The sequence below is a fragment of the Artemia franciscana genome, chromosome 21, assembly GCF_032884065.1.
Source record: "Artemia franciscana chromosome 21, ASM3288406v1, whole genome shotgun sequence".
NCBI lineage: Eukaryota > Metazoa > Arthropoda > Branchiopoda > Anostraca > Artemiidae > Artemia > Artemia franciscana.
In genome coordinates, this window is record NC_088883.1 from 2,809,961 (window position 1) to 2,826,688 (window position 16,728).

The 16,728-nt window shown below is 32.5% G+C and overlaps 1 protein-coding gene across 3 annotated transcripts in view; it reads left to right on the plus strand.

Annotated features, from left to right (window-relative positions):
• LOC136040774 (major facilitator superfamily domain-containing protein 6-like) overlaps window positions 1-11,458 on the plus strand; it is a 95,081-nt gene extending 83,623 nt beyond the window's left edge. For all 3 annotated transcript variants that reach the window (XM_065725099.1, XM_065725098.1, XM_065725100.1), the window contains one exon: window positions 7,581-11,458. In XM_065725099.1, coding sequence (XP_065581171.1) covers window positions 7,581-7,582 — 2 coding nt within the window. In that variant the 3' untranslated portion in view covers window positions 7,583-11,458. The remainder of the gene's footprint in view (window positions 1-7,580) is intronic.
• Window positions 11,459-16,728: the final 5,270 nt, after the last annotated feature.

Sequence of the window (16,728 nt, forward strand, 5' to 3'; positions counted from 1 at the left end):
TTCTTTTTGACATCTGAATAAGAATATATATATATATATATATATATATATATATATATATATATATGTATATATATATATATATTAAAAGAAAGAGGTGTTGATATTGGGGTCTTTTGAGTGTTTAGGATGTGAAAGAAGGATTAAAAATTGTTATTTATTAGGGTAAAAGGCTAAAACTGGGAAGAAACAAGGGTCAAGGGGTGAAGTTATGCAGCGAGACTAAGTGGATTTTTTTCATCTAATTAGTTTGTATTATTAGAAAGGAGAGGGGCTGCAATGAAGATATAATCTAGCAGTTCATGGTAACGAACTGTAGTAAGGAGCGACTCGGCTCAATAGTAACCGAAACTCTAAAAAACGGAATTTTGATACCAATAGTTATATCAAAAGAATCGTATTTCTATGCTGATTTTAAATATATAAGTTTCATCAAGTTTAACCGTACTCATCAGAAGTTACAAGCCTGAGCAAATATACAAATATATCGCCCATGGCTAAATATGCAAATACAGAAGTTCGTTACGTAAGTTAATTCGTAATTTACGTATATTTATTGCTAATAAAAACGTTCGTAAAGAAATAAACAGTTGTAGTTGCACTTTAAGCAACCAAAAATTGGGGAGGAACTAGGTTTATTCCCCCACCTCTTTTTTTTATCAAAATCGTCCGATCAAAACTATGAGAAAGCCATTTGGCCAAAATAAATTAATATGCAAATCTTGTTTTAATTATTCATGTATGGTGAGCCAAAATCAAAACATACATTAATTCAAAAACGTTCAGAAATTAAATTAAAAAAACAAATTTTTTTAACTGAAAGTAAGGAGCGACATTAAAACTTAAAACGAGCAGAAATTATTCCGTATATGAAACGGGCTGCCCCCTCCTCAGCGTCCCACTCTTTACGCTAAAGTTTTTCTTATTGTTTTAAAAGTAGAACTGTGACAGAGTCAAACTTTACCGTAAAGAGTGGGACATTGAGAAGGGGACAGGCCCTTTCATATACGAAGTAATTTCTGTTCGTTTTAAGTTTTAATTGTCGCTCCTTACTTTCAGTTGAAAAAACTTATTTTTCAACTGAAACTATATTTTAAAAAACTATTTCTTTATTTAATGTCGAATTGAAAAGGTGTTAAATAGGTTCGTGAGAATAAAAAGAAAAGTCCTAGAACTAAGACTGTGGTACTAAAAGCTCTAATAATGACAATTATTAAGCATAACTCTAAAACTCGGGTGCTTCAAAATTCTTTCTAAGGATGGTTTTAGGTAATCATGTGATTCACCCTGTATCAAACGGTAATGTGTTCGAAAGCTCATAAGGCTATGGCGATTAAAAGATCAAGATAGATAGGTCACATTTTACGAATGAATGCTGTGCTTTTGGTAATCCAGCTCTGGCCATGTACAAAGAAGCACTTCCTTGCAAGTGTTTTGAAAGGATCAAAAGGGAGGATTTAAAGAAGTTGTAATCTTATTGGGGAGAGCAGGGGGTGAAGTAGGTGGTAAGGTGTTCAGAAACGCCCAGGGCTATGAGTATTACATGATTAAGATGGTTAGGTCACATTTTACCAATGAAGGACTATAAGTTGTCGAATGCTGTATTTTTGGTAATCCAGCTATGACCCTATACAAAGCAAGCCTTCCTTGCAAGTGTCTTGAAGGGATCATAAAGGGAAAACTTAAAAGGAACCGGAATCTAATTTGGAAAAGTAGAGGGTGAAGCTCTGAACTATGCATGGGAGAAGGAGTGTACGTAACTGTGTTCCTGCTACGATGAGTTTTTAGTAGCAGTTGCATTACCTTAAAGTTACCTATCCGGCCTCATCGTTCAAGGTCAACTGGGTGTCGCCTGACGCCGCAACGTGGAATAGACTCCCAGTAGATGTAATCCCCGAAATTCTTCTCTCTAGGCATTCAAGGGAACTCATAATAAATGCTTCAAATATAAAAAGTGAGCTAATTACCAGGGTTTTTGGTATATCATCACTTATGATGGAGCTGTGAAGCCTGGAATAAAAAAAAACAAGCATGTTTTACAATGTTAATACTGTCTTTCTCAAACAGTATATTTCGGATTTGTTTTACATGCATAATAATGTTTGTCCTCCAAAAAATTCTGTCTTCTTTAAATTTTGAACGAGTCGGATTATTTCTTCTGTGTAGATTCGTATAGAAGCCCCACCCCACCCTCAGTGACGTCTCATTCTATCCCAAATACTTCATCATTTATGTGTAGTCGGTATCTTTTTTAAGTTCCCTTTTGTTCTATTCTGGTAAGTTTTCCTCTGCCCCCATCCAAATATATTTGTGCTCAGGTCCCTCACTTGTTCCCTTTCAAATTTTCCCACTTAGTTTTCTTCCATGTCCATACATGTTAAAGGTGTAACGATTGTTCTAGTGAAAGTGCTTGTGTAGTCTTAATTGTTGGAAAGTTGTGCTTACTAACCCAGGCCAAACAGTGCTTAATGATTCATCCATTTATGCACATTCGAAGTTTGTTTTTTTTTTTTTTTTCATTTTTTTGCTACTAGAAAACGTTAGCTTCCATCATCTTGTTTTCCAGTAAAACCCGAAGGCTTGTAATTACTTTGTTTATATATTGCATTTTCCTGTTCTCTTCTGTGGAATCTGATAGTTTATTTTCAAAAAAATATGCTTGTGAAATTAGTTTTTCCTTTAATTAGGTAAAAAATTTGCTCAATCTGTCGAGGCAGAAAAATTTAATTACACCTGAAAAGGTAGTTAATGCCATGCACCGACTTGAAATTTTCCCCGGGTATGGAAACCGTGAAACCGGACGGAAAAAGTCAAATAAAAGTTTGTAATTCAAGTATTGTTCCAAGAAAAAAAAAATTCCTTATTTTTTTCTGAATTTTGTTCATTTCGGTCTGTGAACCGAAAAACAATATTCTTTATTTCTTTTTTTAGATAATTCCAGAAAAGTCAATTTTGAATGCTTAACTCCGATTTTGCAAGTTATATTCTGAAATGTTGACTCAATGCCCATTTGTATTTTATCGAGTAATACTATAAAAATATGCATAGATTACATAAATGTTCGTATATAAAAAATTGTTTCATTCCTAAAAATGATTTCCAAGTTATCATGAAATTTTTTTTTATTTTGATATACTAGAGACAATTTCTTTTAAACAAGGTAGAATTTCCTTGCTAAAGTGGATAGATAGATCTTCTTACCACTGAAGCTAACAGGGACTTTCCAAAAATAAAATTTTTTCTCTTAATTTTTCTATTTTGAAGTTTTGACTTTGAGAATTTCTTATATTTATCTCAATAAAATTTCCTAGCTTCAAAGCTAAACTTTTTAGAAACAATTTTGAATAAAGATTGAACTTCATACTTTCTGCTCGAAAACATAAGCAACATTTATGTACCAATCATGTTACGTAACACAACACGTAACACAAGTTACGGTATTTACATTTTTATTCGATTTTTTATTTTGATGTCTATTACGTTTTAGATGTATAATTCCATAGAACTTAAGCAAGAAGATACGCAAGTTCACACGCAAAAATAGTAATCACACTATTGACTGTTCTATCGGATTTTTATTTAACCGCAGCAAATAGCACGCAGTCTTAATATGGATTAAAAACAATAACAACTTGTATACAGACTTTGATAATTTCTTCTTACCAGGGCCGTATCCAGGATTTTTTTTGGGGGGGGGGCTTACAAAAAAACTTAAAACTCTTCAAAAATTTGTTTATATCCATTTTTGTTATGTTTTTTACGAGTCGGACAAACATTTCGATGGAGATGTCTCTATTGGGCTTTGGCACCAGATGTCTAGTTAATTTTTGTAAAATAATAAGTATCTGTTAACCCTCTATCTTCTGACGCGGGATTAATAGAGTTGGTTCTGTCGGTGAAATGCTTTTTGGTAAAAATTTCTAGTGGTTTTTAATTGTTCAGCAATATTTAGTTCGATTGTCAATTACATGTGTTTTATCCTTTTAGAAATTGTATGTTAAACGATTAGAATCACTTGAGATGTTGAAGAAAAATCGTGTTGCGTAATCTGAAGACGGTCTTGGATCATATTATTCAATTCAAAAGAGTGTTGGCCTGAGGGAAAAAAACGACTGGGGTTAATAATGTCGATCGTATTTTATGCAAATTAGTTACACCTAGCCAATCGTGCTAAGTTAAACAGCGAATATCTAATCTCAATTTAATATGAAGCCCTTTTGTGTCCATGTCAGTTGGTTTCCGATCATTACAAAAGTGTTTACTCTGCTTTTTGTCATGGAGTGGGGTGACGGGGGGGGGGGGGGACTTGTTATTTTGTGTTTGGTGGAATGGAGCAAAACATTTTTCACTGGATCTCAATGAAGTCTTGTGCTGCTTTTTCCCCTTTTTTATGCCTGTCTTCAGTAATGAATTTAAAAGAATAAAAATTTAATTATTATTTATAATTTAATAATTTAAAAGAAAAGGCTCATTTCTTTAAAAGAAATGAGCCTGTAATTCTTGTCAAAAAAAAGAAACATTGTATGTGCCATTTTTAGCGATTTCGTAAAGAGCAATTCAATAGCCACCGACACAGAGCTAATCTGATTATTCTTCGCTTATTGATGGAAATAGCATCAAGGTTTTGCCTGACCTTGTCCTGAGGATTTTTATGTGATATTAAAATAATTAAATGTTTCTAGATCATGGTGCTATGCTGAAAAACCATTATAGTTGACATTACATTATTTTTAAACCTAATTTTTCATCCCTTCCCCTCTCCGATTATATTAGGCATGCAAGTTAGATGCACTCGCTACGTTAGTTAATCCTGAACATTTATGTGATGATTTCGCAGTTTTAATTAAATAAATGCATCAAATAAAATATACAGATAAGATGAAGGATATTATGAAATATTCTAGGTCTTTGATAGAATTCTTGATTATTATTCAAGGTCTTTGTGTATGACACTCCCTATCGTATCCACCTTTCTCTCTCCCCAAATTAGTATTCCTGGTAAGAGTAAATAAATTTGTATTTGTTAAAGCGACTTTTGTAGTACTGAAAAAAATATGCTTGTGTTTACGCTTCTATGCAACTATGATTAGAGCTATCCCAAAGTAAAAGTTCAGCTAACTTTTTTTTTATGTTTAAGCTCAAGCTTCAGTAGAATACTAAAATTGTAGTCAAACAGTTCGTGGTAACGAACTGTAGTAAGGAGCGATCCGGCTCAATAGTAACCGAAACTCTAAAAAATGGAATTTTGATACCAATAGCTACATCAAAAGAATTGCATTTTAATGCTGGTTTTAAATATATAAGTTTCATCTAAGTTTAGTCTTACCCATCAAAAGTTACGAGCCTGAGAAAATTTGCGTTATTGTAGAAAATAGGGGGAAACACCCCCTAAAAGTCATAGAATCTTAACGAAAATCACACCATCAGATTCAGCGTATCAGAGAACCCTAGTGTAGAAGTTTCGAGCATGCGTGTTTATTTGTTTTGTTTTTTTTTGTTTTTTTTTTCCAGGGGTGATCGTATCGACCCAGTTGTCCTAGAATGTTGCAAGAGGGCTCATTCTAACGGAAATGAAAAGATCTAGTGCCCTTTTTAAGTGACCAAAAAAATTGGAGGGCACCTAGGCCCCCTCCCACGCTAATTATTTTCCCAAATTCAACGGATCAAAATTCTGAGATAGCCATTTTATTCAGCGTAGTCAAAAAACCTTATAACTATGTCTTTGAGGACGACTTACTCCCCCACAGTCCCCGTGGGAGGGGCAACAAGTGAAAGAGACTGCTTCCTCATCAACGCCCCGTTCTTTACGCTGAAGTTTTTTACTGTTTTAAAAAGAAGAATTGAGAGAAAGAGTCAAACTTTAGCGTAAAGAACGGGGCGCTGATGAGGAAGCAGCCTCTTTCGTATACGAAGTAATTTCTGTGCGTTTTAAGTTTTAATGTCGCTCCTTACTTTCAGTTAAAAAAAAACTTGTTTTTTTTTATTTAATTTATAACTATGCTGGTGTTTAAAACAGAACATACTTGCACTTACTCTTTTGTGCGCTTTTGAATAGGAATTTACCAGAGTAAAAGCTCAGCTAAATTCCCTTTTGAAAGTGTAGAAACAAGCTTCATTAGAATCTAAACTGTAAACTACGTAGACTACAACATGCTTGTTTTTCGTTTTTTTGTTTGTTTTTCTTTTACTTATAATTCAGCTTCTGATTGTCACTAATAATGCCCAGGAACGTTAACTTCTAAATCCCTCAGAGGTTTGGCTGTTAATATTCAGACAAGCACAGATAACTCTGGTATTTCCAAATTACTTGTGCCCAGTCCCAAATGCGGCTCAAAACTGATACCTCACGTAGAGTAATTTAAATTACCTCAAAACGAGTACAGTGTTATCATAGCGTGAAACTGTCTAAGGAGAAGTGTTACGAACCCTCATTCTCCAATCTATTCCGTTTTACGTGAAAAACTCGTTTTTAAGTTACATCTGAAAAATTCAATAAATATCATAAAATTTCATAGCTTAACCTGAGGACTGCTGCTTTCTCTTACCCCTTTGTGGGGCACTTATTTGTTTTGTTCTATGTTCCATCGGAGAAGTATTTCTTTTGAAACGAACAAAACAAACGAATACGATAAACGTAAATAAAAACTTGCAACTAGGCCTACTACTGGTGCTATTTACAACTTACTGTAGGACCAAGCTGCCAGATGACAACACAACTGCACATGCTTTTCCTCCAGCCCAATGTATTCAAGCCCTCTCCCTTTGCCCCTTCAAATGAAGTTGCTATATGTTTTATGTTTCTTCCTGCCTGACTCGGAATAACCTATTTTTCCCTCTGGTGCCGGAGTAACAAACAAACCAACTGCAGAAACCACAAAATCGTGTTTGTCCTAGGGGAATCCACATGTGCTTGATTATTATACATGATTAAAAACCCTACGAAGACATAGGAAGGAGGGGAAAAAATCTTTGAACAAAAAAAGTTGAGTCCCCCACAGAATAATAATAAATTCTAAAATTAAACATAAACCATTTTCCATTGTTATCTCCTACAGAACAAACGAAATAAAAACTAAACAAAAATAATAATACTGATAGACAAGAATTTGTCAATTGCTTCATTATTATATATGATTAAAAACCCTACAAAGACATAGGAAGGAGGGGGGAAAATCCGAGAACAAAAAAATGGAGTCCCTCACAGAATAATAATAAATTACGGAATTATCCGTAAACCCTTTTCTGTTGTTATCTCCTGCAGAACTAACGAAACAAAAACTGAACGAAAATAATAAAACTGAAAGACAATAATTTTTAAATTATCTTAAAAAAAGATTATCTTGATCTAAAAATTCCTCAAAATTTTTTTTTTAAGTTGTTCACGTTAGAGTATCTTTTTACCCGTGGTGTCGCTAAATCCAGTTCCGAGTACTATCTCAGCCTTTATTGCGTGTGTTTGGGATCCGACCGATTCCAGGAGCTAGTATTTTACCTGATTCCCAGTGTTAATAAAATATCGTCGTAAATGAGTCATTAATGAGTGATTTCTCATAATTAATCATAATTTTATTTTATTTCAGAAGCCTTTTCACAAGTTCAGTACAAGACCCCACAAGATGCAGTTAAACTGAGAGATCTGGCTCAAGACTAATTATATTTTGGAGTTATTGTGTCCTATTAGACTTCTATTACTTTATTTTATTCTGTATTTTTTTTATTTTATAATTGTCCGTGGTGTGGCGTTTATACAGGAATTTTCATGGGAAGTGAATGCCTTTTTTTTGGACCTGAGGAGTCGGGACCAAAAACTTCCTCCTCCAAACATATGCCTTTCAATAGTCTTTTTCTTTGGCCTTCTTTTAATATCTCTGAAAATTTTCTAATTTACTTTATGTATATAAATCCTTGTATATATATATATATATATATATATATATATATATATATATATATATATATATATATATATATATATATATATATATATATATATATATATATTCCATGCCACTTCTTCCATGTACTCACAAAAACAACTCATAGTAGCTAATTGTATATGTGAGTATTAATTGTATATGTATTAGTTTGGATGTTTTAGTTTTGTATCTATTTTTATTTATATTCTTTTAGTTTTAGGTTCAAGTTATTTTTCTTCTTATTTTTTTCTCTCTCGTTTTTTCCCGCTTAAGACGCCTTGTTGCATACAGGCGAAATATTCCTTTGATTGTTTCTCTCTTTGTCTTCACACTGCCGATTTATTTGTTAGTTTCATTAATTTCTGATCATCCCGTTGAAAACGGCTTATCAGTCAGTTTAGGAATAATGGTGGCGGCATGCCAAATCTATGACCTATCATAGTTCTAAATATCCACATTTATCTCATTTTTAGTAAGAAATTATTAGATAGCAACATTCAAAAAGGGCATCTGTCCTATAAATAACTTGGAATATTTGTTCCTACACCTGATTCTGTTGTATATTCAAATAAATTAAATATTTGTTCTAGTTTCGTCGAAACTAATCGTTCTTTGAATTCAAAAGAAAAAACTAGCAGAAAGCCGTACATTTTTCTTTGATTAAAATACAGTAATGATGGTTGTAACACCCAGATGGTTGACTCCACAGGAGGAGGGGTCGTTTTTTTCTCGAAATGGATGGCAAAGACTTTAGAATAGTTTGCTAGAACTCCCATATTTCTAACGATTATTGCAGAACTTTGTTGTTTCTATACATCTTATTATGTTCCTAGAAAGGGGACCAATGTTCAGTCCCCCTCCACTGGCTAGCCAAGGCTAACACAAATTAATTATGATATAAGAATACAATTCAACTATTTCGTAATTGCCTATTTGGGATGGTTCGTTGTTCGATATCGTGTACTTACTCCACTAAATTTAAATTTTTAGGAAAATAAAAAAAATAACACTACCATTTTATTTCTGAAAAAGTGAATATTAAAAAAAAATTAAATAATCTAATGTCAAGAGGTTCTACCAATCCGGTAGAACTCCTGTTAATACAGTTCTGTTCTAGAACTCTATTATTACTAGTGTCAATTAATTATTCAGTTAGGTAATTATTATTAACATTTCAAGACGAGGAATAGCATAAAACTATTTGCCATTATATGTCAAGTCAGTGAAGAAGAGACTGAAATTTTAGTTGTCTTGAATATAATAAAAGCATTTCGGAGGTTAAATTAGTTATTATCAACCACTTTAGGCAAATAGTAATAAAAATCATTATGATAATAAAATTCTGTAATGCACCCTCAGTTGTCCTTTCACTGACCTGATGAACTGGCCTGATGTCGACAAGAGCATGTAAAAGAGGCTTGGATCATTTCGTGTAAATCGCTGTCAAGTGCTAAATCGAAACGATGCTTAGAAAAGTGAAGAGTGGATTTTTGTAATAGTTTGTTATCCTATCTTTCAAGGCTGTATCCAGGAGGGGTAGGGGGTTTTAAAATCCCTCCCCAAAAAATGTTGTCCGACTCGTAAAAGCGTAAGGAATATGCATATTGACAACTTTTGGATATGTTTTTAACGTATTTTTGTGTCCCCCCCCCTCCCCGAACAGAAGTCCTGGCCATGACCTTGCAATCGTTACAGCTACAAAAATTCTTCTAAGAATTTTTTGGTCCATTCTTACTTCTGTCTTATTGTTGTAACTCAATTTGAATCTTACAAAACAAAATTATGTCAAAACTTAATAATATATTAACAAAGTTCAGTCCTGTAAAGACTTCGTACACATTCCTTATGGGAAAGAAGGGAAATAACATTTTTTTTTTGATAATTCGCATAAGAAAATTCCAAGTAAATTCAATTAATTTTACATTTTTATGCTCACATTAATTTGCATTTTAGTCGACAGCTAATAATTTCATCGGTGTAGAGGAATTGATAAATTTTGGTTTAATGCAGTTTTTTTTTTTTTTTTAAGGAAACTTCTTTTTTTTAATTTAATACTCTTCTTGAACTCAATAAATATTAGAACAGATATGTTAGTTCTATTCTCATTTTGTTTATAGTTAGTTTAGTAACAAATGTCCTAGTTCATGTTTTATAACATCGTTTTTATTTATGCTTTGTTATTTGTTGTTGTTTTTTCCAAGTCGCTTTACATTCCTAGATTTTTAGCTAATGCTTTGCTATAAAACTTCTAAAATTAATTATATTGTTATAAAATATTAAAAAATAGAAACTTTGAGAAACAATTTTGAATTAAACTGGGGCAACTGAGTGAGCATTTCCCAAAATATTTGTTCGGTTGTAATTTAGTTACGATAGGGTCAATTTGGCTGTGATGATTTAAAAGGTGTTGTGTTGTATAATTTTAATTCAGGGATAGCAAAAATAGAAACACATTTTAGGTAATGTTTTTACCCAAATTTTTTTTTTTTTTTTTTTTTTTTTTTTTTTTTTTTTTTTTTAAATCCAGTATGCAACAAATAATAGCTTTATAAGATCTAATTTCTTACTGTTTATAGAACTGGAATGGAAATACAATGAATTTTGGGGAAAATCTCCAAAAATTTTGATTTTTTATTATTTCTGCTAGTAAAACTTTTTTTGCAAGTTAAGATAGGAGGCATAATGGATTGTGGAAAAATATAAACTTAATTTCAACTATTTCTGAAAAATGCAAAAAAGGGATTTAATGAATGTTGGGAACAAATTAAAAATATAGCCATTATGCCTACAATATAGATTACAATATAGATACAACATAAGTAACAATATAGGACTTCTATGTTAATTAATAAATTCCATATTAATAACATAAAATTAATAAGATATAACATAGCAGTCTTGGAATCGCCGTTACCTACTAGTGGAATATCATGCCACTCTGACCCCTTTTATGTTTATTCTAGTGTTATTTCTCGAGCCATACCATAGTCACCCTTAGTAAAAAAGCCAAGATGTATGAATCATGTGCGTTTTTCCTTGATCTTAGCGTCACTATGTAGAAGCGGAAAATTTAAATGGCGAGCTGCTGGTTTGCGTTTATGAATACAAATTTCCATGGCGTTTTGTGAAAGGGGTCTAAGTCCTCTTTTTCCCGAAATTTTTTTTAAAGGAGCTCGAAGATATCTATCGATTGATCTATTCCAAATGGGCTTATCTTTAATCCTAACCGAGTTATAAGCTTTTCTAAAAGAGCGCAAGTCTCATATTCTAAGCAATGAATAACTCAGCAATTTGAACATTTCCAACGAACTCTGATCAAAAAGTTAACTAGGAATCAGTCTCTAATTTCTTAAATTGTGATTTTTGAGAAAGATTTTTTCATTGTTTGTTTGTGCTCTCCTGCAAAATTTGGAGAAGTGGACTTAGCCCTTTTGCAACTACGGATTTATGCCCGGTTATTGCCTACTATTGACATATCCTTGCATGTTTTTTTTCTATAGTTGTCTTATGAATATTAAATGTAAATAAAAAAAATGTTTAACTTTTTCTCAAAATAGACTTAAAAGTAGGGAAACATTTTTTTTTTTTTATTCTTGAAAATCTGTGAATATAAGTGAGAATGAACGTCATAAAATATATTGGGCTTTACATAACATAGATATTAGTTTGACCCTTTACAGCAGTTAGAGGGGAAACAGTGGTCCTCACAATATATAAGTTGTTTTTTTATTTAGTATTTTCGTCGGCCCTTTAACCCGCCATCTTCGTTTTCTCTTCTTTGGCTTTTTAATTTTTGATACAAGTTGTAACGCAAAAGAGAAATAATGACGAGTGTAAGAAAACGAGTTAAAAACAAAGAAATGAAATAGAAGAAAAAGTCTATGGCCAGTAAATGAAAAAAAAAGAGAAATAACAAAAATCCAAAAAATATTTCGCCCGTATATACCAAGACGTCTTCAGCGTAAAAAAAGAAACTAAAACTAAAAAATATATATTAAACTACAATTCATTAAAATAAAATATATAACGTAAAATGACTTATATATACAATTTGCTGCTACCTTCATCAAACCATGAAAGTAACTTGATTAAAAATTTTAAAATAACAAATGAACTAGAAATACATTATTGCGACATAACTTTATGCATAGCTTCTGATGCTGCTATTCTTTAGGTTTGTTACTTAGACGAATCTCTTGGACTTTTTGCAATGCTTTGAATATGGGTTCATTTTTATAAATAATACCATAAATAGGATCAATATTTATATTACCAGTATCTCTATTAATTGATAAACCTGCAGAAATATGTTTTTTTTTCTAACACTTCAAGAGCCCATTGAGTGAAAGCTTTATCATTGGAAATGGTCCGGATTATAAAAGATGTGTTCTGCCATAGCCAAAGTGAAACTTTCTGGAGGTTTTGTAAATTTTAGTGCATTATCTATTGAATTCCGGTACTAAACAAACCGCTCCACAAATTGTTGGTGTGTTCGACCAACGCAAAATGTCCAAGGAGTTAGTTTGAGTAACATCAAACAGAATAGCAGCATCAAAAGCTTTGCATAAAATTATGTCGTAATTATGTATTTCTATTTCATTTCTTATTTAAATTTTTTTTAATCCAGTTACTTTCGTGGTTGGGTGAAGGTAGCTGCAAATGGTATATGTAAGTAATTGTATGTTATATATTTTATTTTAATCTATTTTAGTTTAATATATACAAAGGGTATTGAACAAAGGCTATTGCGAAAAAATGATAAATTTCTTAGAAAAATTAGAAAAGCACCGAAAAAAGGTGAAGATAGAGGTTAGAAACTATAAGTGAAGAAACTGTGATTATTTTACATATTATTAAGTAAGAATTGTTTTCTTAACTTGTTTCTTTCTTTCCAGGTAGTTCTCTAGGCTTGTACCTAATCAAATACCAGTTAAATAAGAAAACCACCGTTCCAAGCTTCTATTTTTATATGCCTTAAATCTTTACCCTGAATGGTCATTCAGTAAACCTTGTGGCTTAAATTTTAGACAATGTTCTACTCAATATCATAAATAACAATGTGATTGTTACTGTAATCGAGCGTAATACTGATTTTATCCATAAGTGTGACTTTAATATAATCCAAGCATAATATTTTAAATTTAACGACCATTAGTGTTGTTTTGGTAGATATCAAATTAGCTGTTATTTGAAAGCTTGAAACGTCTGCATCTATGCTTATCCTCTTTAAATACTTGCAGGCTGAACCATTTCAGTACTCCCTCTCCCTCCTCCAGAACCACAAACTGTACAGCCTTATACTGTCAATGAGATACCATCTAGTTTGTAATAAAGCTCTTTATTTCTATCAACTTTTTATTCATATCTTAAAACTATTGATTGGTAAAAATATGAATTTTCATATTTTACGCTTTGAAGTATGCAGCAATTGGTAAAGGTGTTCTGTTTAACAGACTGTTTGTTGAGTGACGTACCAACTGTTTACAAACCTTCTGAGTGGTAAGTGATGACATCTATGCATCAGGTCACGGACTCATCGTCATCATAGTCTGGGGGAGGAAAAAATATGTCTATAGGGACAAGGGAGTTTGACATTAGAACCAAAGGAATAACAAAATGTCGAAGAATGAAGATAAATCTTCAAATCTGAAAATAATTGAACCTGAATAAATAGTAAAAAGGGTTTATTGCAGTCTGACTATCAGATAAGTATAATTATCCGCCTGTAAATATGTGTAATTAAAGAATCAATTATATTTGAAAAGTAGAGGATATATAAAAGGAACTCATGAGAAAGAGATCATATCCTTTGCCATGTTGCGTTGTGCTGCCAGATTAAAAAAAAACGAGACTTTTTTAGTCATGATAATGTTTTTATTGTTAATTTTTTGGTGAATAAATTAAAAGGCTTTTTGTTAGGGAAAAACCTTGCCTTTCTGAGGAACCTTAAAGCATAGTTAAAGTATTCATCAAAAAGGAATGGAAACTGTCGCTAATATCAGCAAAAAAGACTATGAAGGCTATCTAGCGTTTGGGGACACTTGGCACTTTTTCAGGCAATGTTTTCTGTCGAGAACTGGGTTTGGACACTTCGTTAAACTAATTTCACCAACTGTAGAAATTAGGTTAATTATTCTTGTTATTACAGTGAAAAAATGACAAGTCTTGCCAAACGCTAGATGGTGTTGAGTTGTTTTGTCGTTATTAATGCCAGTTCTCTTATAAGTTACCTTTTTAGTAGTCGTAATGACTAAGCAGCAAAAATATGAAGAATTGTGCAAACACTATTTGACAAACGACGAAGGGCAGTTGAGTTCGGAAGAGGCTGTTTAAGCATCCCGTCTGGAGCAGTAAACTGTGTGCTGTTGCCAGTTTTCTCGCTTTCAGTCCAGTCATTTGGCTGTGCTAGTCTATTGTGTTTGATTTCTGAAAAGCTTTCTTCATAAGCAGGGACCTTTTAATGTTGAAAGTTCGAGTTGAAGTCTTATATTGTTCGACCACCAAGGCTTATCTTTACAGATCATTATTCGATTTTTTCTATTGTGTTCGCTTCGGAACTCGATATTCTGAAAGAGTACGCTGGCATAAAAGGTTTTTTGATGATCTATAAAGCTAAATTAGTATAGATTGCCCAAATCCTTTGATGTCAGAAAAAATGGTAATTGATTACCATAGTCCCAACTTATTAAACAAAAAATTAATAAATAGTAAAATGTCCTCGTCCTGGAATTTGATTCTGTTGATAAGATTTTGGGAAAGCCTCTCCACCCCAATCTAAGCAAGAAGAAGAAGAACCCTCATACGACTAAATGGTTTGTACAGTGATCAAGATGCAGCGACAGTGCTAAGCAGAAACTAATAATGACAGTGGAGAACGATGCAATTATAAAATAACTATAAATATGATTCCAAAAAAAGGTACTATGAGTCATAAGAAAGTAACTTAAGGTTTGTAGACAGTTATTGATATACATGGGTTTAAGTCACAGAGATAAAAATCTAGAGGTCCAATTCTATCTTTGCCTTTATTATATATTTTATTATTCTTCACAATATTTTTTTGTAATCCATAGAACCACACTATTATATTGCTACTAACAACTCACCGCAATACCAAGTCACCTGAGGCCAGCCCTGCTATGCACACTCCTCTATACTAATCTATTGAAAGTCTTCCTTTTTATACCCTCCCAGGAAGTTTCTATATCCCTTAAATCTTTCTTTACGACATCCTCCCACCTCAGCTACGGACGACCTGCTTTCCGTTTAACCCTAGACGATTGTCCGAAAAGGACAATCTTCGGCAATCGGTCATCTGCAGAGCGTGCCCTATCCATTTCAACCATTCTCTCATTATAGCCCCAGAGAACAGCATTTGAAACACAACAAGCTACTTTAGCTTGTCGAAATTCTTTGATATCAGAGGAAATGAAATTGAGTCTCGTAAGTATTTTTGTTTCTTAACAAATGTTTTAAATTATTAACAAAAATAATTCTGAGCGTTCTTCACCCCTTAAGTATCTTGACTGTGATTGGATTTAAATACTTTTTTTTAATATTGTAATGTCAATGTTAGAAAGAGCGCAGTTTTGCTAATATATTTTAAATGCTGTTCATTCTTTGTCCACTTTTTATGCGTCTTCTTATTACCAAGAAGTAGGGTATTTTTCCTCTCCCTTCAAGACCATCCTTGTTGACGTCATTAAATGGTATCGCTAACGATGGAAGTCAAGAAATTCAAAACCCTTAAACTTGGACACCCTTTACTTACATATTCTTCAGCATAACACTAGTTGGGCATGCTGTTTAATTGTAAAATTTTATATCTTCCTGGTGTTTTTTAATCCATTAATTACTGTGAAATGGAAACCAGTATAAATTTAATTTTCATATAGTAAAGAACATGGATTGAAGTTTTTAGAAGAAAACATTTGCAAAAAAAGAAATCATAAACATTTGAAAATAGTGAGTGACTTTTCAGTGACCTACTTAACATAAATACTGAAAGTATATTTATGGAAAAGAGAGAGGCCCGTTGACTACATTTCAGGGTTTGTCATGGTAAGATTCTTTTGAGTGCAATAGTTTATGTGTAAGTCTCTTAAAATTTTGCAGAAACAGAGGCTACTGTGCTGGGGAAAAATTTTTCTCCATAGAGTAAAAACCATTCTTAAAGCAACGGAACTAACAACCAGAGGTGCCAATTCATAAAAAAAAAACATTACATAGGTCGTAATAAAGTTTCCAAAATCGATGGGGAACAATCTTTTTCGGTGAAAGTACCAAAAAATGAACATTTTTTAATATTTAAACGAAGAAAGTATTTTTTGAAAACTTGACAGGGGGGGAGGCAAATATCTCCCTCAAATTGCTGAAACTTTTTATCACTACGGCTTAATGATGTCAAAGCAGTGAAAATATACATGATTTTGAGATGTAATAGTTTTTAGTGATACATATAATAGTATATAGCAAACTCAGTTTAATCCAATGATTATTGCATATGAATACATATTATCGTAAGGCGAAAAGAACCATATTGCGAGATAATGAACCGCTATTAAATCAACATTGTTGTCAAGGGATTGTCAGATGTAACATCTAGGAAATGCTAATAAGAACCAGAATAGCAATTGACAAGATTTCTTGTGTGAGTTTTAAAGTTTTAGGTTAATATTAATCGTCAGAAAGAAATAAAGGAGTTCACCATGTCTAATGATTTGAAAGCACTGGGCCTCTACAGTCTTAATCTTGGCCAGCAACAAAAGTATATGAGGCAAGTGTCTAAGTGTCCTATTTTTTAATGTTGAAA